This window comes from Zonotrichia albicollis, chromosome 10 (assembly GCF_047830755.1).
Source record: "Zonotrichia albicollis isolate bZonAlb1 chromosome 10, bZonAlb1.hap1, whole genome shotgun sequence".
Lineage (NCBI taxonomy): Eukaryota > Metazoa > Chordata > Aves > Passeriformes > Passerellidae > Zonotrichia > Zonotrichia albicollis.
Window position 1 is genome coordinate 9,781,573 of NC_133828.1, and position 24,878 is coordinate 9,806,450.

The window sequence follows — 24,878 nt, forward strand, 5'->3', positions numbered from 1 at the left end:
AGTGCTTCTCAAAACATGTTGTGCCTCCATGGTGCCCCCATGCCCCCAGCTTCAGCTGTGCCCCATGGTGGGGACTGCCCTGGCAGAACCCAGAGCAGATGTCCTGCAGGTTGGGATGTGGCAGGAATGCCTGGCGCAGCTTTCTTGTCCCAGGAGCTGAGAGGAAAGTGCTGGCAGGTGTCCCAAGCCCCCTGCTCCAGCAAGCAGGCTGAGCCCCAACGCTGGTGGGCGCTGCCTGCTCCAGGGCTCCCTGCAAGGCTTGTGAGGGTCCCAGGCACCAGTGGCTGGGCTGCCCTCGCAGCTACAGTGACATCCATAGAAAGGGTAAGGAGAAATGCTTCCTAAGTTTGACTCACAGCTGACACCGCCTGATCCCTCCCTCCGTCCTCAGGGTGGAGAAGTCTCCTCCTCACCCTTACCCTCCTGCCTTCTCTTCCTCCCACAGAAACCAAGAGGAAAGTGGTAAAAAAAATATATCTTCAGCAACTCCTGCCTCCAGGCTGTGGCCTCGCTCAGCTGCTGGGTTTTCCTGCCCTGCTTATTTCCTTGGATCCAGCTCGATGGTAATCTGAACCGAGAAACATGAGGCTGCGAGACTTTCTGCTCACTCTGCTGCTCCCGGCCGGCCTCCTGTGGGGGGGCTCATGTGCTCAGCGCCCAGAAATCATCACCCAGGTCTCCAGCACAGAAGGTAAGCCTGGAATGCTTTCCAGGGTGGTTTTCCTTCCTGGGATCAGCAGAGAAGCCTGACTGCTGTTTCCCTCCAGATGGATGCCTCTGCTGCAGACACACCACAGATTTGTCAGGACGTTTGGGCTTGCTGATGAGAGCAGTGTAGGATTTGAGAGGATCTGCAAGAAGTACCCCCTTTCATGTTTTTTGACTCTCTTCCCTTGGTTCTGTCTGGTCTGGAGTTACCCGTAGCAGTGGGAGGCAGGAGAGGGGGATAACAGCTGATACCAATCCAGCTTTCTAAACTATTCTCGGCTGGATGCTGGCTCTTATGGGAAGTTTATGTTATTGCTCTTTCTTAAAATTGTATTTTTGGCAGGATGTGTTCAGAAAATTTTAAGTTTCTTATTGCATTGATTGCTAAACAGGTTTCATTTTTTTGAGTGGTTCCTGCAGCTGCATGTTATTTGGTATAATAAGTAGTATAGGTCTTGCAAAGATATCCTTTGAATGGAAACAGGCAAGAAAGTATAGGAAAAGTGTTAAATTACACAAAATTATGTTTTCTGAAAAAGTGATCTTGCTTACTCTTGATGCCAAGGGGGTAAGGATGTGAAAGCATTCTCCTTAGCCGAGATCCCAGGAGCCTGCTAAGAGGGAAATGGGGTGGGCAGTGTGGGAAGCCTGGGAGGGGGAGGCAATGCAGCAGAACTGCCGGCCAATTCCTGCCTCTCCACTTCTTCCCAGACTGCCCTGTCGACCTGTTCTTCGTCCTGGACACCTCAGAAAGTGTTGCCCTGAGGGTGAAGCCCTTTGGGGACCTGGTTACCCAAGTGAAAGATTTCACCAACCGGTTCATTGATAAACTCACCCAGAGGTACATGCCCCAGGGGTTTATCCAGACTGCTTTGGGGATGGAGCCTGCTGCTGGGTGGGATGCTGAGATCGCCCTGCGTGTCTGTCCGCAGAAGAAAAGAAGAAAAGCAGGAATGCTGGGAAGGGGGATGGGAGCCTCTCCCCTTGCTCAGCTGCTTGGTTTTTTTCTCTGTCTGTGCTGACAGCAGCAGCGTGGCTTTAACAGGGCTGCTAGCACCCACCCTCAGGAAAGGCAGGAATTGCTGGAGTGGCAGGCATGGCAGCCCAACCCCAACACCTCTGGGTGGCTGTGTGGTTATTGCGCAGTGCCAAAGCGATGCTGGTTGCAGTACTCAGGCCCAGAACGTCCTGGGTGCAGGGGTGGCAGTGGGGCACCTCTGGGGTTAAACTCAGCACTCACAGGGTGAGCTGCAGGGCAAACCCTCCCTTGCCACTGGAGCATCCCCGCTTCGGGTGCCCCTTACCCACCCCGTTCCCCAGCTCTTTATCTGTTTTCTCCTCACCCACCTCTGCAGCCACCAACCAAGGTTGGACCCTGTCTTTCCCAAGGGAATGCCCAGGGATGCCCAGGAGCACCAAAGCTCCCAGATCCCAGAAGGGGTGGTACTGGGCTTGACTGCAGGCAGGAGATCCATGGATGCACAGGGGCACCACAGGCGCTGGAGGCACGTGGGTCTTGCTGAGCTCCTCAGGGCAGCAGGAGATGTGTGCTGGTGCCCAGAGGGGCACTGTGGCACAGCCAGCAGTGCTGCACCAGCTGGAAGGGCAATGTCCTATCTCAGGAGGGTTAGGAGGGGGGCAGCTCACCTGTCCATTGCCCAGGCAGAAGAGTTGTCTACAAGGCTTTGAGTGATCAGGAGCCTTGTGCTTGGGAGCAACCTGCCAGGCCTCCAGGAGTGCAGCATCACTCTCCCCTGTGCTCAGGGCTGCAGGCTCAGTTCTGCAGTGGGATGGAGGGAACAGCAGTGGACAAGGCTCAGGTGGCTTTGGGACAGCTCCTGATGGGCAGAGAGAAGATGTGCAACACCACTCCTTTGGGACTGGCCCCCACTTACTGAAAAAGAAACCACATCCCTTTGGGATTGGTCTCCATATCCTGAAAAGATCTTTTTTTGGGGCAGTGGCCAAAGCACAGGTGGTGCTTCTTTCCCAGGGAGTCACAGGTGCTGGATATGTCAGTGCACAGAACAGGGCTGCAACACACACACACACACACACACACACACACACACACACACACACATACTTATCCTTCCCCAAGTCAGAGCATCCTTCCAAGGGAGGCATCCCTCTCTGATTTTAACACATCTGGCAGTGGAAAACCTCTTTGCGGGATGTTTCAGTGGTTACCGGCCTTGCACACACACACACACATCTGGCTATCTGGCTCAGCCCCTCCTGCCCAGCTCCAGCCCCTGCTTCTTCCAGAAGCCTCTCTTGCCAAGCTGTTTGAACCCTGCAGATGCCCACCCACGGCATCGATTTGCCCTTCCACCCACAGGACAAGCTATCCTGGGGTCCCATGGTGTGCTTTGCATGGGAAGCATGTCCCAGCTTTGCAGGAGAGCAGGGAACCCTGGCAAATCCCTGTTGTGCAGAGGATTTGCATTTTCTATGCTGGTGTGAGCGAAGCAAGCCCCGTGTCCTGGTGTGTCCGTGCAGGTACTACCGCTGCGACCGCAACCTGGTGTGGAACGCGGGAGCGCTGCACTACAGCGATGAGGTGGTGCTCATCAAGAGCCTCACGCCGATGCCCAGCGGGCAGAGCGAGCTGAAGAACCGTGTGTCGTCTGTCAACTACATCGGGAAGGGCACCTACACTGACTGCGCCATCAAGCGCGGCATCGAGGAGCTGCTCATCGGGTCAGGCGGCGAGGCCGCAGCGGGCACAGCGGGGCATGGGGGTGGTGTGGGAGCTTCTGGGTTGGGACATCCCTGTGCATTGTGCAGAGCTGTCCCCAGGCTGGGAAAAGAGATCACAGCGTGAGGAAAGGGGTGGCAAATCGCTCCAGCTTTGCTGGGATGAGCCGCGCCCTGACCACAGGCTGGGGCACTGTCTGGGGTGAGTGTCCCCAGGTGTCCAACCACTCCTCTCCAGCTAAATTCTTTCAGCGTTAAATCCTGTGTTTAAACCCTTCCAGTGGTTCCCATCACAAGGAGAATAAATACCTGATAGTGGTGACTGATGGACATCCCTTGGAAGGCTACAAGGAGCCCTGTGGAGGCCTGGATGACGCTGCCAATGAAGCAAAACTCCTGGGGATCAAAGTTTTCTCTGTTGCCATCTCCCCCAACCACTTGGTAGGGACCACAGAGCAGGGATGCTCCTGGAAGGGGGTCCCCAGTGGGACCATGAGACCCCCAGGGTACAAAGGAGGGGCACTCAGAGCCGGCACAGGTGCCCACAGGTCTCACTCTGCCCTCCCCACTCCCAGGACCAGCGGCTGAACATCATTGCCACGGACCATGCCTACCGCCGCAATTTCACTGCCACCAGCCTGAAGCCCACCCGGGAGATCGATGTGGAGGAGACCATCAACACCATCATTGACATGATTGTGAGCACTGCCCACCCCCTCCCCAGCCTGCCCCCTCCCCAGGCCCCCCTATCCCTCTTAAATCCCTTCTCTTTGCTTTCTTGTCTTGCAGAAACTTAACACAGAGCAATCGGTGAGTGTCGCCTTGTGACTGAGCCTGTCCCCTGTGGGTGACCCATGGCTAGGGGGACTTGGTGGCACAGCCCTGCCCTGCAGGCAACCCCTGTAAGCCTGGGAAGCCCCCCCAAGCAGGGTGCAGGCTGGCCCTGCTACTGCCACCTCCTCTAATGCTGTTTCCTCCTTCCCTCTGTGCAGTGCTGCTCGTTCGAGTGCCAGGTGAGTCAGGCTTTTGAGAGCCCTGTCCCCTTCCCTCTTATCCCTGTGGCCCCAGGCTGTGCCTCAGGCTGGTCTAACCCACATATCTCTCCTGCAGCCTCCCCGAGGGCCCCCTGGACCTCCTGGTGACCCTGGCCATGAGGTGAGGGACTGGTTGTGGTTGCACTGTGGGACTGGGACAGTGGGATGTGCTCACTGGGGATGCTCAGAGACCTGGAATCATTATCATAGAACCAAGAAGGTTGGAAAAGGCTCCCAACATCACCTGTGGGGCATGGACCCGCACCATGCTCCCATATGGCCAGCACCATCTGCTCCCTCTATCTGTGGAGCATTTCTGCTCCCATCCTCCCTGCTCTTCTTTCAACAGGTCATCCTTCTGTTCCTGGGGATGATGAGCTAACTGTGTTTCTCTCCTGTATTGCAGGGAGAACGAGGCAAGCCAGGTCTTCCCGGCCAGAAAGGAGAGGCTGGAGACCCAGTAAGTGAAGGATCAGCCCTGGTGACTCTGCACAGGGGCTGTTTTTGTGGCTGCTTCTGGCCAGACCTCTTGGATGCATCGTCACCAGCATCATCCCGTTTCTATGGGGTGTGCAGTGATGCCTGCCGTGCAGTGGGGAGGCTCCTCCTCTTGCTACAAGGCTTCCTTGTTCCTCACCCAAAATAGCCGTCCCTCCTGCAGGACATGTCTCTGACTCATGTGTGCCAGCCCAGGGGCGGACTCTGGGCTCCCTCCTGTGTCCTCTGACACAACAAGCACTGCAGTGTTACAGGGAAATCTTTGGTAAATAACCTGAGAGCATGAGGAAACTATTTCCCTCCTCCTCCCTCTTTTATTTTACTAGGCACACTTATTTTTGGGAGGCACATTTCTCCCACACACCTAAGCATGCAGTTACCCGTCTTGTGTGCTCCCAAACTGAAAATCCCATGCCATGCATTTTTTCTTTCCAAGGGTTTTCTGCCCTTCCCTTTCCTCCCAAATGACATGTCCCCAAGCCCCCAGTTTCCTTCACCTCCATGAAGAGCTGGAGATGGTGGAGATGAAGGCAAGTCCTCTTGGCCCTCCACAATGATCCCATGCTCTCAGACTAGGAAAACAAGGAGCAGAGTTATGGGAGAGGCTCCTGTGTGAGAGAATGGCAGCTGAGTCCCGTATCAAGAGTCTGGGGGGATGCTGTCCAATGGTGGTGACTGAATCTGCATCTATAACACGGTGTTTCTGTACCGTAGGGCAGACCAGGAGACATGGGACCTGTTGGCTACCAAGGAATGAAGGTGTGTGGGGCTGCAGGATCACAGAGGTGGTTCAGAGATGGGCCACAGGCTTTGTGCTGCCAGCGTTCTCATTCTCCCATTTCCCTTTCTCCCTTCCTCTCTAGGGTGACAAAGGAAGCCGAGGAGAAAAGGTGAGGACAGCAGGGATGTTTGGGAGAGATCCCTGTGTTCCCATGAGGGGTTATCCTGGGCTGGCCCTGCAGCTGCGTGGTGTTGGGGTCTGCTCTATGCCCCCACATCCACCCCTCCTGCTGGCACTGCCTGAGCCAAGAGCAGGGATCCAGTGGGATCCAGCGGCGTGCAGAGGAGTGGTAAATGCCTGAGTCCTCAGGCTGAGCTGGTGTGGGGACTGCACTCCGGTGGGGGGATGGATATGCTCTGCATGGACGTCTGACACCTCTGTCCTTCCCTCTGCAGGGCTCAAGAGGAGCCAAAGGAGCCAAGGTCAGACTCTGCTTTTGCACCATTTTCCTCTGTTTGACGTTTGGTAGGCACGGGGAGTTTGGGAATCACTTCACGGTCCTCGTACTCTGTTTCAGGGTGAGAAAGGCAGGCGTGGAATCGATGGCATTGATGGCAAGAAGGTAAATCTCTCCTTCAGGGGACTTTTCTTGGCCTGAACACCCTAGCTTTTGCCCCTCCAAAACCATTGTGGGGTCTGGGGATGAAGCCTGTGGAGCAGTGGAGTTCCCTTCCTGCAGGGCCATCCATCTCCCAGCCAGGAATGGGGCTGGAATGTCCCTTCCAGGGGTCTGGGATGATGGATGGGGTCCTCCTGCAAGTGTCACTCATTGGGGACCCCTGTTTTTGCTTCCTGACAGGGTGAAGTGGGATACCCTGGATTACCTGGCTGCAAAGGCTCTCCTGGATTTGACGTAGGTACCCTGTGGGTGCCCCTTGCATGCAAGTGAACAGCTCTGCCATGATGGTGTGTGGAAATAGGGAATTGCTTGGAAATGTGTGATGCTTATATCCCAGCCATGGCACCTGGGGGCTGACCCTGGGGCACTCTGCCTCATTCTTGCCTGGAAGCTGTCCTCAGTTGCCCTGGGGCCACCTGACATTGCATTTTCCCATTTTCCCTGCCTTTTCCATGCTCCCAGGATGACACATCTGTGCTGGCACCAGTGTCACCGTAGTCCAGCTACAGCAGCCCCAAACCACCTTTTCTGTAATTTTCCTCCAAGCTTCAGAAGTGTTTCAGCAATGTGGGTGCAGCACTGCTGGCACAGCTCCATGGTGCAGGAGTCCCTTCTGGCCATATCCCTCCCGTCCATCCCAACCGGGAGCTGCCTGCCAGGCTGCTGGGATGCTCAGTCCATGCACAGTTTCCTGCAGATGGTGTCACCAGTTCAGGTTTCAGCGACACTGCCTTTAATTTCAACAGGGAGCTCAAGGCCCGCCTGGACCGAAGGGAGATGCTGGTGCTTTTGGACCCAAGGGAGCAAAAGTGAGTTGCTCTGCCCAGCCTCACGCAGAGGAGGGATGCAGGAGGAAGAGGTGGAAAAAGCTTGCACTGATTGGGGCAAGACTATCACAGAATCAGAATGGTTTGGATGGGAAGGGACCTTCAAGTCCACCTCATTCCACCCCCTGCCATGGCAGGTGGAACCTTCCACTAGACCAGGTTGCTCCAAGCCCTGTCCAACCTGGCCTCTTCACTAGAGGAGGCTGCCATCACCCACAGTGTGCCCACGGCTCGAGAGTGCCCACAAGCCTGGCACAAAGCATCCCTGAGATATCAGGGGAGTGCTGTGAAAAGGTGGCTTTCACTGGGAGTGGAGTAGGGAGGGATCTGTTGGGATGGGGAGACACCAAAACCCTGAAAGAGGCGTGGGGTGCACTGTGGCTCCTGACAGCCTCTGTGCAGTGGGAGCTGAAATCCACTTCTGGATGCAGTCTTGATGGTGCCTTGTGTTCTTGTGAAGGGAGAGCCTGGGAATGATGGAAAGTCTGGCCGACAGGGCATTCCTGGCAACCCTGGAGAGAAGGTGGGTGAAGAAGCACCTTTGTGTGAACATCCTCTTGCTCTCTGTGAGAGGACCCCTGCTACAGCCTGGGCTTTGAAGCAGAACTTGCCCAAAGCTCTTCAAGTGTGCAGGGCTTTGATCCAGAACTGTCTGACCTTTTGTGTGCATCCCTGTGCCTTGCAGGGAGCTCCTGGGAACCCAGGTGAGCCTGGACCAGCTGGAGAGACTGGTGATGAGGTGAGTTCTCTACCTGTGATGCCCATCTGTGTGCTTGCTGGCCATCCCCACGCCCTGAGCACCCCTCTTGTTTCTCCACAGGGCGCTCTTGGTGAGGATGGTCCTCCTGGAGAGCGGGTAAGTGGGAGCGCCTCTCACCCACCCCTGGGCAGGGGCTGGGACCCTCTGGAAGAGGAGGAGGGCGCCTGGGGCTGAGCCTGCTCAGAGGTGGGCAGTGAAGGAGGGGTTTGGCCTGGCGGGAACAGGCCCTGATTTTGTGATGCCACCCTCTCTTTGCAGGGCAGCAATGGGGAGAGAGGACCCCCAGGCTCGCCGGGTGACCGTGGGCCGAGAGGACAGCCGGTAACTGCACCCGCAGGGCAGCCTTCCACATTTGCTTGCAAGAGGGGGGATGCTTGGAAGCCAGGGGCTGGGAATAGGTGTCCAGTAGCACCACCAGCATCTGGGCCAGCAGGCAAGCTCAGTGCCTTGACATGCAAGTTTGGGAGGGATCTGCTGTTGCCCCTTTATGCTGGCAGGTGATCACCAAACAGCCAAAAAATCCAGAGGAGAGTATGCCCAGCAAGCCAAGAGCAAGTGAACAGCTGTCAATTCCTTCCTCACAACTGGAAAACTAGTTAATGAAGAGGAAAGGGTCAAGGTGTCCTCCTCTGCATGCTCAGGGGCTGCGTGAGCTACCAGTGGCTCGGGCAGGAGGGCACAGGTACAATCAGCATGGCAGGGCAGCATGAGTGGGTATGGATGGAAGGGAAAACACTCTTCCCTCCCCTTTTGAGTGGGAATCACTAGGAAAGTATGTTTCCAGCCTGCTGGGGTGAGTCATCAAGCGTGAGCGTGGGAGGGACAGGCAGGAACCCTCAGCAGGCCAGGACAAACATGTGGCCAGCAGCAGCCGTGCCACACGTCACAGGGAGGGGCAAGGGGCGCTCTGTGCGGGGTGGGGGTGGTGGGAGCCAGCGCATTCCACAGCAGCATCCCATAATCCTGTCCACCGTGGCACCACTCATTTCCTGTCCTGCAGCCAGGACAGCCAGGACCAGCTTGGATGGGGGCAAAGATCTGCCTTGGGAGGAGGCAGCTCTGGCTCAGAGGGGCCTCTGGCAGCCTCCCCCTCCCTGTGTGCTGCTCAGGGAGCGTCAGCGTCACCGCACGGGGTGTGCGGGGCAGATGTGGGGGAGAGGAAGGCTCGCCAGTGTCCTGCAGTTAAATTGTTCAGCAGATGATGGGCTGCTTCCTTCCAACTTTGAGTCCAAGCACGAGGCTGTGCAACCTTGCCAGAAATGTCTCAGGGCCATTTGAAAGTTTGGTTTTATATTTGCTGTTTGGCTTTTGCATCTGGATGCTTCTAGTTTGCAAACAACAGCTTTAGGTCACCAACCTCTCAACTGCTTCCCCCAAATTCCCCTCTCCTCTGCCTCCCTGACTTGTTCCTTCCTGGCTATGTGTCTTAATGAGGAAGGTGCTGCAGAGCCAGCCTGGCCTTGGCAATCACACTGCCCTGTTGAGATGCAGCTTTGCTGGATTTGTGAAAGGCTGTTCAGAGAAAGAGAACTGAGCCATATCCATGGGATATTTCCTTCTACTGGAACTGATGGGCTGCAAAACCACTGAGACTCAGGTTTTCTGTGCCCTACTGTCCTGTCAGTTCTCTGCAAAGAGCCTTGGCTCAGGCCTCTGAGTGCTAGCAAAGGAGAGGGGAGTGAGAGGTGAGGGTGTCTCTCTTCATCTGTGCCTCATTCCCAAGGAAATCCCCTTAGCTCCATAGGGATGGCAGGCTGGAGGAAGGATGCAGGATCCTGGAAGCTGTGCTCCTCCCCATGCAGACTGCCCAGGGCAGGAGCTGCTCTAGAAGAGCAGCCGTGAGTGCAGAGTGTGGCTAGTTTGGGTCCAGGGCCAGCTCTGTGTATCTGCAAAAGATTAATCTCTCCACCCTTTTGCTTTTGTGACACAAAATGGGCAGGAAAATGTCTCCTAGGTGCAAGCTTCACATGGCCTTCCTCTTAGGGCTATCTTCTTGCATTCAGTGTGGCCACGCTAGCCTGTCTTTATCTTCCTCCATCTCTGACAGCTCCCTACTCAATTCCTGAATCTGCCTCAAATCCGTGCCTGTTTGGATGGCTGCATTTCCATCCCACTGTGGGTGCTGCACCCCTGCTCCCCATTGCACACAGGTCCCTTTGCACCCACACCTGCTCCTCTGTGTGTGTTTTCAGGGAGAGCCAGGACCACCTGGTGACCAAGGGCGGGAAGGACCCCTCGGTCCACCTGGCGACCAGGTAAGAGCTTGCTTTAACTTTCTGGATCTTAGATGGAAGTGTTTGGGACATCAGGGAGAGTGGGATGGGAAGTTTAACTGATGCCACAGCATCTTGGGGCAACTTCTCAGCATCTTCCAGACCAGGAAGCAAAGCTGGTGAAGAAGGGCAAGGATTTCTATGAGAATTTGGGATATGAACAGGACCAAAAAAATGGAGACTTAGCTGCTGGGCTGTGGGCAGAACAACCTGCACACCATTTCCCAATCCCATGGAAACAGATGTCAACACATCTGACAGAACTGGAAACTGGCAAGTGCAAGATGCAGCCACACACAAAATGTTCAGGCCTGGGGCCAGAAACTGCTCACTTCACTCAGGGGTGTCAGTGACACATCTTGTGTCAGTGAGGATATCCTGACGCGGCCCCAGCGGTATCCCTGACACCCTTGGCATCCTGCAGAGACAGCCTCTCCCAGAGCCAGTGCTCCTCAAGTCTGCTGACTGCAAGGTGTGACACTCCTGCTCTGGGGTCTGCCTGTGCCTTGTGTGCCTCAAGGAACAGATCTCAGACTCCACAGGCTTGCTGGAGAGCAGGGTTGACCACCTCCAGCCTGAGGAAGGCATCTGTCCCCTGCACAGTTGAAGGCTCCTTCTTCCCAAATGATAACTTGAGGTGTGGAGGTGTTGCTGGGTCATTCCTTCATGGCCATGGCACTGATGGCAATGGCCAACAGGATCTTTGCACCTGAGCAAGCACGCTTTGACATCACCCTTGAACTGGGCTCTGTAGGACAACTCCCCTTCTACCCACACCATCGGAGTTGTAATGGATCCCAAGGTAGAGGAATGTGTCAAGATAAACACTCCCACACTGGCAGAGCAGGACTCCCACAAGAGGTGAAGCATGGAGGCCAGCATGCAGACAGATGTGAGACAGCTTTTAAACTCCTTTCCCCTTGGCCAGATGTTGCAGAGCCCTTGGAGAAGATCTGGAGTGCAGAACATGAAAGGGGGGCTGTTGCATTCATATTGTCCCCAGTATGGGTGACCCCCATGTCAGACCTGCACTGTGCAGAGAGAGTTTGGCAGAATCCAGCTTGCTCAAGGGTCTTTTAGGGAGGTGGCCCTGGTGGGAAAGCAACTCTTCAGACGTGTGCATGTAACGATCCACTGATCAGTGCTGCAGGCTGGTGCCAGCAAAAGAGGCTGGGGCTGGACCCCCAGCTGCCTCTAACTCTGTGTGGTAGAGGCACGTTTCCAGGAGAAAGACCATGTAGAAGACAAAAATTTGATGCAAGTGTGGTGGGGCGCCAGGCTGGGACAGATCCTACTTCCAGCCAGCCTTTCTTGTTGGGGAGGAAGAGGAGAAAGAATGGCATCTCCTGTGGGCCACCAGTTTCCCCCCACCCCCCCACCACTGAACTTGAGTCAAGCCCCTGTCAGAGAGGGAAGCATTACAAAAGCAGCTCCAGTGCCTCCCCAGGCCAGAGGCTGCCCCACTGCTCCCACCACGCCAGGGAGATTTGAACAGCAGTTGCAAAGTGAGGATGATTTTTCCATGAGCTGAGGAAAAATGCTTGTGTTTGGCCAAATTAAAAATAAATGTGTAATTAGGTTTGGGTAAGAGTGGGACCTTGGCAAACACAAGTATTTTTCAAGCCGTGTTATCTGCAAGCTCTGGACCTTGGAGTGTGTTTCTCTTGGCGAGGGGAAAATGCTCCCGCTAACCTATGACTCCCTTTCATCCTGTTTCTATCTGAGAGAAGCTAAAGGCCAGCACGCTCTTTCCCTGAGCCTCATGGGACAGGTCTGGTGGCCCTTCTCTATTCCTGACCATGGTGCCCATCCCTTCTGTCGTGCGCTAGTTGCACCCAGAGAAGTGGTGGACAAGATATACTCACCCAAAATCCTGCATCATCCATCATAAACTCCTTTGAGGCCATGAGGGATTTGCGCTGTGTAGCTGTAGTGAGGATGAGAGCGGCCAGTGTGAGCCAAGGGTGTCGTGGCTCCGGCCTTGGCTGGTGTGAAGGATCACAAGTTCCTGTCCTTCCTTCCAAGGTTTCTCTCTTCTGGGCTTTTGTGCAGAAATAAGGTCACATGCCTTGAAGCAGTTCAGTGCTCTGCACTGTGCTATTTTAAGTTTTCTGCGCCCACAAGGACACCTTTCCTTGGAAGAAGGGTGGGTATGACATGTATAGATGTTCAGCACCAGGTCTCTGCATCCCTCTGTCCTCTCCATTGCCTGGGGACTGGCTGCACTCTCAGCTCCACACAAAATGCTACGTGAATGTTTGATGTGATGGCAGAGCATCACTATCCACTCATTGTCCACCATCATGTCTCACCTCCTGGAAAGCAAACCCTGCAAAGAGCTGTGAGCGCTGAGTAGAAGATGGAGGGGCTCCCTTGGGCATCTGCAGAGCTCTCAGAGAAAAGTGCCCTCCTCCTGCCTCCTCTCCTGTCTCGTGGTGTCTCTGGCCAGCCCTGCAGCTGGTGGAGCAAGCAGCCGCTGCCCAGATGGGATGTGGCAGCGTGACAGCTTTGGTCTGTTCCAGCACACGCTGCCAGGGCTCTGCAGCCTCCCAAGAACAGAAACTCCCCAGAGCCACCCTGGCTGGGACCCAGGCTTGTCCAGGCCAGAAGGCACATGGAGGTTTGTGTCACCTTCAGGGTGATGTGCTTGCACCAAGGACCATCCTCCAAGGACACCTGTGTCACGGCTGATGAGGTGCCACTGCACCACACAGCCGTGCTTGGATGCTGGGAAGCATCCGCCCGTCCTCCCTGGTCCTCTTCCCACCAGGTCCTCTCTTGCTCCAGGGGTGAGCTCTGAAGGAGAGGGATGGCTTTGGGGGCCTCAGCTGCCACTAAAAGCACGTGATGTGTGGGTCACACCTGTCACACCTCAGCCCAGAAAGTTTTTGGGTTTGGTTCATGCTCAGCAGGCATCTACCTCCCACAGGGTTTCGCAGAGAAAATGGTGTTAAAGGAGGAAGGAGGAAAAGGAGAAGCCAGGCATGGCTCCTGAAGCACCTCCCCATCAGTACTCACCCTCATCTCTAGGTCCATTCTGAGGCTTTCCAAGGTGGACCTAACTTGGCAATGGGCACCTCTACCCATCAAATCACAAAACGAAGGAACCAGCCCTTCAGGACAGGAGTGACAGCAAGAGAAAGCCCCTTTGAGAGAACTTTCTGTGTTTCCCTAGGGTGAGCCTGGACCTTCAGGACCCAAAGGCTACCGGGGAGATGATGGCCCCCCCGGCAGTGAGGTCAGTGCTGCTTCATCATCGCTTCTTCTGCAGGGAGGGGATGCAGGGACGTGCTGCAGGTGCTGCCATCAGGGCTTTCCCCAAATATCATGGATACTGGAATGCTGTTGAACCTATTGGCACAGGCTCCAGTACTGGCTTCCTGGCAGACCCATCCAGGCATTTCCATGGGTCCTTCAGGCCACAGCTGCCTTTTGCCCCACCTCCCTCAAGTCATTTCTTGGAGAGGTTATTGCTACACCACAAACCACAGAGCTTCCCATCACGAGAGCTGGGGAAGATGCTGTCTGGGAGCAGCCACCTGAATCTGCCAGCAGCAGGTTTGATCCCCAGGGTGGGGAGCAAATGGAAGCCAAGCACAGCTGTTGGCTTACATAGAAATCCTAGAACATTTGATCCCAGTTTGGGTTGGGACTCATCTTAAAGCTCATCCTTTTCCCCCCTCCCTGCCATGGGCAGGGACACCTTCCACTATCTCAGGTTACTCCAAGCCCCGTCCAACCTGGCCTGGAACACCTCCAGGGCCTCCCTAGCCTCTGAGTAAAGAACTTTCTGGCATCAACCCTCACACTGCTCTTGCATAAGCACAACACTTCCACGGTGGGCTCGTGTTGGTAGCTGGTTGCCTCAGAAGTCATTGTTTTCCCAGCTCAGATGATGATGTGCAATTCTTGACTCCTTCTTCTGCCTCTTTCAGGGTCCAAAGGGATTGCCTGGAGCACCTGGGCTGCCTGGGGACCCTGGGCTGATGGGAGAAAGGGTGAGTGGTACTGCTGGGGAGATACACTGTCCAAGGAGACCAGCATCCTGCTGCCATGCTATCTGAGGGGTCTGCATTTCTTTATCTCATCTGTGTCTGCCTTCCTTTGCAGGGGGAGGATGGTCCTCCTGGGAATGGCACAATTGGATTCACAGGTGCCCCAGTAAGTTTTTTGTGCAACCTTGAAACTGTAATACCACTATGTCTACTTGTCCAACCTAACACACTTCCTTTTCTCCATCCCCAGGGGCAGCCAGGAGACAGAGGCAACCCTGGCACTAACGTAAGTGTGCTACTTCCTCGGCCACACAGGATTTACCCTTGGTGGTGGTTTGGCACTTGGAACTTCTCCATCAGCTGCATGTTGGAATGGGTTCCCTGAAGCAACCCGCATCTCCAGAACCCTCTTTTCTCTCTGCCCACCTCTCCCTGCAGTGGATGCTTCCAGTGGAGGTGTCCTGCTTTGGCTGTAACACCCAGGGGCAGCAGCTTGTGCTGGGTGCTCTCTGAAGCAGTCCGAGAGCCAGAGTTTGGCGTTGGGAATGTCACCCAGGGGAACTGGATAATGCTATGCTGAGAGATTGATTTAGTGTTGGGTTAATGTTTGCATTTGATCTTAGAGGTTTTTTCCAACCTAAACAGTGGCAGTGGAAGCCACCGAAGAAGTTCTCGTCACCAAGAGCACTGAAATCTGGTGCTGGGAGCCTGTGTGCTGCTCTCCACCCCTGTCCCAAACCAGCTTTCATGAGGTCACCACATGCCAGCACCAACTTCACCACGATAGCAACAGCTGGTCACACAGCATCTCATCCATCCTGTTTTTCAGGGAACAAAAGGCTACGTCGGACCTAAAGGTGACGAAGGGGAAGCTGGTGACCCTGGAAATGATGTGAGTAATCATGTGAATCCTCTCTTCCTATGAGCACAGTGCAGGAACCTTGGGCAATGATGGGCCACAGCTCATCAGATTTTGTAAATCTCCAGCCTTTGCCTCCGAGCAGTGACTGATGGATAGCAATGGGAGCTCCCTCCAGGTTTTCATTTTGTGTCTGACAGTTGGTGAACTTCCACATTTGTTAAGGTGAGGTGGGCATCACCTCTGCAAGGCTTTGTATGCTTCCAGGTGTCACTGATGATGATGGCACTGGTGATCTGAGCTTTATCACTGGCCCATGGAGGGAGATTTCCCCAGTGTCCCTTCCAAGTCTTCATTTAGTTGAGTACAGCAACCTCAGATAACACTTCAATGGTGAAGCAGGGCTCATCAGACATCTGGAGGGAAAGGTGCTGTGTTGGAATCCGTAAAATCAGAGGTTTTTGGTACAGCTGCGAAAGGCAGGTGTCAGAGACAGCAGAACTGTGATTAGAGCTAAGCAGTAGCCATAAGATTCATCAGTAGAAAAGTTATATAAGAAGTAGAAAGTAAGGACGAATAGAACAATGATCTGTGTATTAACGCTTAGATAGAATAACTCATTAAGCTGCAAAAAAGTCTATCTAGTGAGATATTAGGAAGTTCTAAGCTTAATAATGGAGCTCTGTGCATTGTATTTTAAGGTTTACAAGTAGGTGTTGTATTCTAAATAAGCAAGCATTGTTTTAACTAAAGGTACGTGTGCTTACAGTGGTTGGATAGAAGTACTGTCAATACACTTTTGCTTTGTGTGATTGGTCAAAAACTTTTAAAGGAAGTTGTAACATGCAGTTCTTTGTCGGGGACGTGAGCTGCTGGCATCTTCCCATTGCCATAACCATGTAATGAGACTGATGCTGGAAGATAAACAGCTCGAGACGCGTTCCCCAGCAGTCCCATCCCGTTGGTGATTTGTACAGAGACCTCGGCCAGCACTAGTGCTGCCCCCTGACACACACAGATTTATGAGCTTTGGTTTTGTTTTTATTCCAGAACCTGACCCCTGGGCCCAGTGGCATCAAAGGAGCAAAGGGCCACAGGGGACGTGAAGGTCCCCCGGTAAGTAAGGATCCTCTCAGGGTTGGTCCCAGTGGCATGCATCCCACCATCCCTCCATCCATCCCTCCATCCCTTCATGCTCTGGGTGCTCTGGGGGCAACACCAAGCCATGCACACACTGTGTGTGCTCGCTGCCTTCCCACCTGGGTGTACGTGGCACATGTGGAAGTGGATCTCCTCCTTCCACCTCCGTGCAGCAGCAGGGAATCATGCAAACAAGCAGATATTCCTTCTCCAAGCCCAGTGCAGGGGCCAGCAACTGCGAAGCCAAGAGGCTTTTCACAACTCTGCATTGCTTGTCAAGGTGCCATTAGAGTACACCACAGATAGGACTGACTGCTCCTGTAACTCCTCTGTGCTTCTGTCTGACAGGGACCACCAGGACCCGTGGGGCCTCCAGGACCAGATGTGAGTGGGACAGGACTGGGGTGCTGCCTTCTGGCCTACTCTATGCCTTGTTTTTTGCTGTTAATCAAACATTTCTTTTCCTCTGTTTTCAGGAATGTGAAATCTTGGACATCATCATGAAGATGTGCTGTGAGTATCCCTGTACCTCTCCTCCCACCCTGCTCAGTGCCTTGATAAGCAAGAGGCAGCTGCTTTGCTGCTTTTCCCTGTCCTCAGGCAGTGGAATGCCATCCATGGGCATCTCTCTGCTTTCATGTGCCACAATTAAGTGTCTTTGATCCACAGACCTCCAACTCCATCTCTAGAGTAGCTCATACAACTGTGCCTCACTTGTATGTGGCGTAGACTTTCTGTTCAGGGAAAACATGAGCAAAGTTGTGTAGAAGTCCTTGAGTAGCCCATTTTGCAGGGGTTTTTTTTAATGAATATCATGGTCTAATATACCCCCCTGGGAAGGGGGGGTCTGGTTTGGAGCGTCCTGCCATGGGGAGAAGCAGCACAAATTTCCTGCAGAGGACTTCTGGCCCATGGCCAGTAATAAAGCACTGGAAGGACACAGGGTACATGGAGAACTGACTTTAAGCTCTATATTCTGGTGATTTACTTAGCTTTTATTTTTGTTTAAATAAGAATGCATCAGCATGTGCAGACACAGAACTGTGTGTGTGTGTGGTGCTCCAGGTCAGGGCATCATGATCTGAAATGGGAAAGAATCTGGGTATTTCAAGTGGGAGAGAAACCTCCATGAGCTTGGATTGTCCAGGCCAGGTGTCCGTGTGTTTGCAGAGACGCAAATCTGCAGTCTGCATTAGGGCGTGAAAAATCCTTTTGTCAAGAATTTTAATGTTGTCTCTTTCTCTCCCTTTTCCTCTAGCTTGCTGTGGTGAGTGTTACTTGGCAAAGTTGCTCTGCAAGCGTTTACTAGTCCTTCTCCTTCCTTGCACCCCTCCCTGCTCTCACTACATGGAGATGTAGTGAGGGCCTTTGAGGGAGAACCAGGTATGAGCTGGGCAAGGGAGGGCAGGAAGCAATCTCTGAGAGTGCCACACAGATTAGAGGCTGAGGTGGCTGGGTTCTGCAACTGGAAAACAGCTGTCAAGGTGTCCTGTGTACCAGCAGGGTGGATTTTCTCTGCCCGTTTTACAGTTGGGATGTCTCTTCTGGGCACACTGTGAATCTAGTTCTGGCCTCTTCCTTCCAAATCTTGTGCTGGTCAGCAGAGGAATGTGCTGGGCTTTATTCCGTGATGCTGCCCTGATGAGTTGGGTTTGCAGTCCAAAAGCTTGAAGGTGGATCCAAGGGCACATTATATTCTTCAATAATGAGAAAGAGGGGAGCAAACTGAGTCAGGCTCCTCCAGCCCACCAGTGCCACCTCTGTCCTGCTGGGCTGGGTGAATGGAAGAAATGAGAAGGTTTATGAGGGAATGGGTTATGGAATAATTACTGGGTGGTTTGAGGGTACTCACAGTCTGAAAATGCTGCATGTCTTATTAGGGAGCAAATGCACATGGAAAAAATTGTAAACTGGCTCTCAAGTCTCCTATGCAGCTATTTTCCTGCATTGTTTTACACCGTGCTTTGGGGCATAGGCACCCAGCTGGGCAGGCCTGCAGCAGGCATCAGCTACTTCCTTCAGAAATGCTTCCCTGAAAAACATGTCCTTCTGCTCCTGTGCCTTGCTCCAGAGTGCACCTGTGGTCCCGTCGACCTCCTGTTTGTGTTGGACAGCTCAGAGAGCATTGGCCTGCAGAACTTCCAGATTGCCAAGGACTTTATCATCAAAGTCATCGACCGCCTGAGCAAGGATGAGCGGGTCAAGGTGACATTTCCACTGAGCGCTGTGAAATCTTTGTGTACACTCACTTATTTTTCACTGCAAGCAGGAAAATGGGGAGGTGCCCCCACTCCAAAAAGCCTCCACCAGGCTTGGCTTCAATCTGGGGGTGGGTCTTTCCAAATTCATAAATTGATGGAGATTAGACAGCAGATCGTTTTCCCAAAATAGACATTTCACTCTATTTGGGCAAACAGACTCTGTTTCCTCCATGTCCCAGAGCAGATGGTGCATTGAACATTCAATCAGCCTGATCAATCAGTGTCTCAGTCTCTCCCTTGTTCTGATGAGCATTTCAGGTGTCTGGAGTGTGTTGGAAGTTTCTGATGTCCAGCTCCCAAGCTTGGATTTAGGTCACCCAGTTAAGCAGTCTACTAAAAATGACCCTTGCAGCCCAAACCCAGCAATACTGTCCCCATAGTGAGTCTCTCAGTCTGAAGAGGGATACAAATGCTTGCTCTTCTTCCTGCCTCCTCTCTGGTAACCTGCTGTATGTTTTATTTAACTCTGTGGTTTGAAGGGCTGTTGGGAATCCAGACTTTCCTGAAAGTATAACCAGCCACATCTAAAGCACATACTCTGCTGTTGAATACTAGTGTGGTGGGCATACATGGGGCTTTTTGGATGGCAAAGAGCCAGTAATAAGCAGAAAAGGTAGAGCTGGGTAGCAAAACCACTGTGTTGGAAGAAAACCAGGAGTCTTGAAAACATATCTTCTCATGGAACCATAGAATCCCCTGAGTTAGAAGGGATCCAAGGATCAAATCCAGCTCCTGACTCTTCACACAGGACAATCCCAAGAATTCTACCATGTGCCTGAGAGTCCAGTGGCTGCTGTTGAGACCAGTGAGCTGTGAGATCTAGGTTTGGGTCTCCTTTTCATTTACTCTCACCATATTGGTCCCAATGTGCATCCACTCCTGGTGGGGCTCTGCCTGCCCAGAATAAGGCAGAAGAGAAACATCAGAGCCTGCCATGAAGGCAGGAGAAACCAACAGCAGGATTCTGAGATTCTGCGTTCCCCTGAGGTGTGTGCCCCTAATTGGTTTCTGTTCTGTCCCACAGTTTGAAGCTGGGGAGTCCCGTGTGGGCGTTGTGCAGTACAGCCATGACAACACGCAGGAGCTGGTGGCCATGGGGGATGCCAACATCGACAACATCGGAGCACTCAAGCAGTGAGTCAGTGGGGTCCGGCCCAGGGGAACCTACTCACCCCCTACTCACCCCATTGCAGCTCCGGCAGCTGCAATGATCTAGATGTCCTTTAGTGGAAGGTTAAATGGCTGGTGGCATCATAAGTGGTGCTAAGGCTAAAATAAGGAGCTTGCCAGTTTTCCACCCAAATCCTCATGCAGGGTGTCTGCCTGGCCACAAGCCATGTTCTTACTCCTCCAGTACCCATGGGCAGGGCCGGCAGGCTCACTGGTGCCTGTCCTTGCAGGGCAGTCAAGAACCTGCAGTGGATTGCTGGGGGCACCTACACTGGGGAGGCCCTGCAGTTCACCAAGGACAACCTGCTGCGGAGGTTCACGTCTGACAAGCGCGTGGCCATCGTCATCACAGACGGGCGCTCTGACACGCTGCGGGACCCCACCCCGCTCAACTCCCTGTGTGACGTCACCCCGGTAAGGGCACGGGGCACCTGCCGTGCGGCAGCTGTGCGGCACCATGCAGGCTCTCTGGGCCTCTCCACGTCCTTGCTACTCAAGGCTGGGGCCGGGGCACAGGTGTCACTAGAAGCACTTTCACAAAGTGTCAGGCATACACAGTTATGAATGCATTAGATGATGAATGCATCCAGTGATGGACTCGAACTTCCCCACAGGTGGTTTCCCTTGGGATTGGTGACATTTTCCGGAACCCTCCAAATCCAGATCACCTGAATGACATTGCTTGTTTAAGCAGACCAACCAGGCCAGGACTGTCCATTCAAAGGGACAACTATGCTGAGCTCCTGGATGACACCTTCTTGCAGAACATCACCTCGTACATCTGCCAAGGTGGATGAAAGGCAGTGGCTGGAGTCAATGGGATAGGTGGTGAGGGATGCAGGATGCCCTCCCTTGTGTCCCCTCAGTCATGCTCTTAAGCCAGGACAAGGGTATCTTGTATCTCAGAATACTTTGTGGTCAGGTCCCTATCCTCACCTGCTGCAGGACATGTCTGTCCACACCATTTTTCATGCATGTTTATAGCCTTTGCACAGGTGGCAAAGGTGGGTGTTCACCTTCTGGAGGGGAGCTTTTGTCCCTTCTGTGGGTCTGGGGACAAGTGGTTTTTCTGGGCCAGCTGGTGACATTAATCTCTCTTATATTCTTAACAGAGAAAAAATGTCCTGACTACACCTGCCCAAGTGAGTATTGACTCCTCATGCCACGCTGAGGGGCTGTGGGTGGTGTGATGGGGGAAGTGGGAGCTTTTGTTTGTGGGGATGCACAGCTCGGCCACCTCTTGCAATGGGGATGTTCCTGGTCTGGAGAGGTGAGCAAGATCTGTCAGACACTCTCAGGGTCTCTCACACACACATACCAGCCCAAAGCAGCTGGGGGAAAGCATAGATGGTTGTTTCTCTGGCATCTCAAAAGTAGAGAGGAGGCTGAGAATGATCGCAGCCCTCCCAGGTTTTAGCAACTGACTTCACTATCTGCTCCTACTGTGTAGTAGTGGAAGCATGAGCTTCCAAAATTAATTCTGTGGCAGGGATATTGGAGAAAGGTGCTTGAAAAGCGAGAACGGGAGGGTTTTAATGGAGTCTGCCTCCATTAAAAGGAGTGTAATCAGTCCTCAGAATTTCCATGGAAAGAAGGGAAGTGAGGACGATGAAGTGGTTCCCCAGACACACTGTGTTTAAACAAGAGTCACTAGATTATCTCAGCCAAATAAACATCTACAGCCTATCCTAAACCAAATAAAAGAAGGAATGAATGGGTGAAAGGACAAGCATAGGACAGCACTGGGGTAGGGGAAAGAAAGCTAGCACGAATGGACATTTCCCAAGTCTGACAAGACAGGAAGCCTGTGAGACAAGCCAGTGACTTCATTGGCTTTCCATGGAAGAGCCAAAGTGTAACAAGCCCTGGACCTTTCCCCTTGCAGTCACCTTCACTGGGCCAGCCGACATCACGCTGCTGGTGGACAGCTCCACCAGCGTGGGGAGCAAGAACTTCGAGACCACCAAGAAGTTTGTGAAGCGGCTGGCAGGGCGGTTTCTGGAGGCCAGCAAGCCCACCGATGACTCCGTGCGCATCTCGGTGGTGCAGTACAGCGGCCGGAACCAGCAGAAAGTGGAAACTCAGTTCCAGTACAACTACACAGTTATTGCCAAGGCCATTGACAACATGGAGTTCATGAATGATGCCACAGATGTGAATTCTGCTCTGCAGTTCATCACAGAGATGTACCGGCGCTCTGCCCGCGCTGCGGCCAAGAAGAGGGTGCTGGTGTTTTCTGACGGACACTCCCAAGGGATCACCGCCAGGGCCATTGAGAGGGCTGTGCAGGATGCACAGAAGGCTGACATTGAGATCTATGTGCTGGCAGTGGGAAGCCAAGCCAATGAGCCCAACATTCGTGTCCTGGTCACAGGGAAGAGCGCAGATTACGATGTGGTTTATGGTGAGAGGCACCTTTTCCGTGTGCCTGATTACACCTCTCTGCTGCGTGGTGTCTTCTACCAAACTGTGTCCAGGAAGATAGCTGTTGACTGAGCATCTGGGTGGGTTTCTGCCAAGGCCATAGCTGCTTCTGTCTCACCTAAAAAGGAAAACCAACAAAGCAAAAAAAAAATTTAACCTTATTCTTGACCAACCTGAGGAATTTACATCTATGCAGATAACCATAGTGCCACAGCCTGGCTGTACATAGTCCCTTCCCTTCTCTCTCTGCTTCATCATCTGTGTCTCTACTCTGTTAGCCTCAAATTCCCTTGCTGCCCATGACTGCCTTCCCTCCCCACAGCAGGAAAACACAAGCACACCTAGGAATAAGCCATCAGAACACAAATACCAACCTCATCCCACTGTGTTTTTGCCAAGAATCAGGATGAGGGCTTTTGTACCACTAAGATCTAGCCTGGTCTCTTAAGGCTGATTATTCTCTTTTTAGCTACCTTTTTTTTTTTTCTTTCCATTTCCTTCTCTCTTTCACATTTCATTTGAGCACTTGCCCAGCTCATCATGATCCTAACCTAATGCTGTGCTTTGAGTGAAATATTCACACTTCAGCAAGCTTTGAGAGGGGATCGTTGTCATAGCTGGCAAGTTTGGTTCATATCTCCCATGCCTGGGGAGGAGGGAGGGCTGGACTGCACTACCCAAGCTGTGTGCAAGCACATCTGGCCTCCAGAGCCAGGGCATGGGACACTCACTTCCCAGGGCTGGGATAGAGGTGGGTGGTGGAGCATCCCTCAGAACTGATGCTCCCATTCAGGGCAGAGAGGCTACACACCAACTAAAGGAAAGATGGGTAGCAGCCTTTCAGGAGGGGGGAAACCCTTAAAAGAAACAACATAACTGCACTCCTTCACTTAATGATCTCATGGTCCTACAGTGAAATCAGGAACCTCATGAATAACCTGATAACTTGTTTATTGGTCAAGCTACATTCTGGAAAATCTCTCTGAGCCCAGTTAGTGGGATTTTTTTTTTAATATTTTAATTTTTTTTTTATTATTATTTTAAAAGAGTGAAGCTGACTTATTCCCAGGAAGCTCTCTTGGAGTACTGTTTCTATAGGACCACCTAGGGGTTAGGCACCTGGGCCCTAGGGAAACCCACTAACTGCACTATATATTGAATTAAGGCCTCATCCTCAGCCCAGAGAAGTCAAGTGAAAGGCTGCCATCATCTCCCAGGGTCTTTGACTCACACTCTAAGATATATTGACAAAGGTGCTATCACTTATGTGGGTGATGTGGACCCTTGGTGTTTACACAGTTGTTTCCAGGACCACACTGAAAATGTGGTTTGGCTGGGTGAGATATTGTTTCAGCGCTTCCACTGGTGCTCTTGCTATGAATTCATGCACTTCAGAGAAACCAACAGTGACTGCCAGGTATCGGGACCCCAAACTCTTTACTTTGCATCCAAAACCCCATTGTACCAGTTAGTTTTATTTTATGCCTGTGTTTTACTAAAATTGTCCACTTTGGAAATTTGTCAAATAAATTGTTTTCCACAATCTCTTTGGGTGTTTGTCTGACTTGACTTCCTCCCTCCCAGATCTTGATTTTACATCCTAAGAGACCTCTAAAAGCTCCTTGGGACCCCACACCTCTGTGCCCTGGGGCTTGTCACAGCTTTTCACTGTGAATTCCTGCAAAGTGACTTGTTCCCCAGGCAGTGGGGGCATTCAATAGGACATTGTCTCATGTCCTCCTCTTAGTCATGCTGCCTCCTGGAGCGCTGGTGACATCTCACTCACAGCTGGAAAGTCTGAGGAGCAGCTCTGGGGTGGCTCTGTGGGTGGCAGCTGTTTTTGTGAGATGTCCTGCTCTCCTTTCCATGGAAAGTCAGGAAAAAATGCCTTCACACTTGCCCTAAGAAAGGCAGGTTTTGTTACAGCTCAAGAAGTACCTATTAATGGCTTGCCACAGTCCTTGGCATGAGTCAGGCATGGAGGAACACGATAGGGACAAGCCCTTAGGCTACACATTTGTGGCTAGGGATGCCCAGCCCTCAGGATGGGCTGCTGACAGCAGGAAGGGGTGGCAAAATGGGACTTCTGCCCACCCCCTGCTCTATGTTCCCACTCACATCCCACCTGGGCCATATGCAATGCAGGGATGAACAAGGCACCTGGGGAAAGATCTCCCTGTCTTCGGGCTGGTTTACAGCTTTTTGCTAAAAATGGTTGGTGGCAGGAGGGATCTTTCCTTTTTCTGTTCATTTCCCCCTCCACTCCTAACCCTGCCCTAGCATTTTACCTCTGCAGAAAGGAAAAGAGGATCCCAAACCAGCGAAAAATGCCAGGTTCTGAGCCTCAGTTCTTGAGTGCTTGTCAGCTTTCCCCATCATTTCACCATGTCATCCAGAGAAAAATCTAAATGTTCCCTTTAAATCCTAATTTGCCTAGAAGAATCACAATTTTACCCAGAACCGGGTGGCAAGTTGGCTTTCCCAGGAGACAGGGACCAGCAGGAATTTTTCATCTGTGCCCAGCACCTTGTGTGTAGCAGTGTTGCCCTGTCTCTCCCCACTGTTGTGCACTGCTCAGGTAGGACTGTGGAAGCCCTGTCAGGTGTCTGGGACAAAGCTGGCCCCGAAATGCTGGACTTAATTTGTCTTCCATTTCTGGTGATATTCACTCCCCTCTTTTCAGTCTCAATTTTTGTGCTTCCATTACAGGGAAGGTCAAAATGCCTCTGTCTGCAGGCCTGCTTTATTAAGCTTCAGATGTTCTCCAGATGTTCTGTGAGGAGGTTTATGTAACAACAACAGAATTTGGGCCACATTTCTCTGTTTTCC

The 24,878-nt window shown here is 52.7% G+C and overlaps 1 protein-coding gene across 1 annotated transcript; it reads left to right on the top strand.

Moving 5' to 3' along the window:
• The first annotated feature begins 419 nt into the window (after window positions 1-419).
• On the top strand, window positions 420-23,596 carry COL6A1 (collagen type VI alpha 1 chain). Its single transcript, XM_005496030.4, has 35 exons — window positions 420-691; window positions 1,420-1,549; window positions 3,211-3,411; window positions 3,690-3,849; window positions 3,984-4,106; window positions 4,198-4,218; window positions 4,401-4,421; window positions 4,519-4,563; window positions 4,849-4,902; window positions 5,655-5,699; window positions 5,804-5,830; window positions 6,117-6,143; window positions 6,239-6,283; window positions 6,521-6,574; window positions 7,087-7,149; window positions 7,628-7,690; window positions 7,853-7,906; window positions 7,988-8,023; window positions 8,186-8,248; window positions 10,120-10,182; window positions 13,376-13,438; window positions 14,136-14,198; window positions 14,311-14,361; window positions 14,446-14,481; window positions 15,025-15,087; window positions 16,105-16,170; window positions 16,543-16,578; window positions 16,671-16,707; window positions 17,453-17,461; window positions 18,266-18,399; window positions 19,480-19,589; window positions 19,856-20,039; window positions 20,240-20,414; window positions 20,738-20,767; window positions 21,511-23,596. The coding sequence occupies exons 1-35, from the start codon at window positions 583-585 to the stop codon at window positions 22,119-22,121; spliced, it is 3,072 nt and encodes a 1,023-aa protein (XP_005496087.1). The 5' UTR covers window positions 420-582; the 3' UTR covers window positions 22,122-23,596.
• The last annotated feature ends 1,282 nt before the right edge of the window (window positions 23,597-24,878 follow it).

Coding starts and splice junctions, on each gene's coding strand:
- COL6A1 (XM_005496030.4), top strand. CDS start 583: ATGAGGCTGCGAGACTTTCTGCTCACTCTGCTGCTCCCGGCCGGCCTC. Junction 1,550..3,210: donor ATTGATAAACTCACCCAGAG/GTACATGCCCCA, acceptor GTGTCCGTGCAG/GTACTACCGCTGCGACCGCA. Junction 7,691..7,852: donor CTGGCAACCCTGGAGAGAAG/GTGGGTGAAGAA, acceptor TGTGCCTTGCAG/GGAGCTCCTGGGAACCCAGG.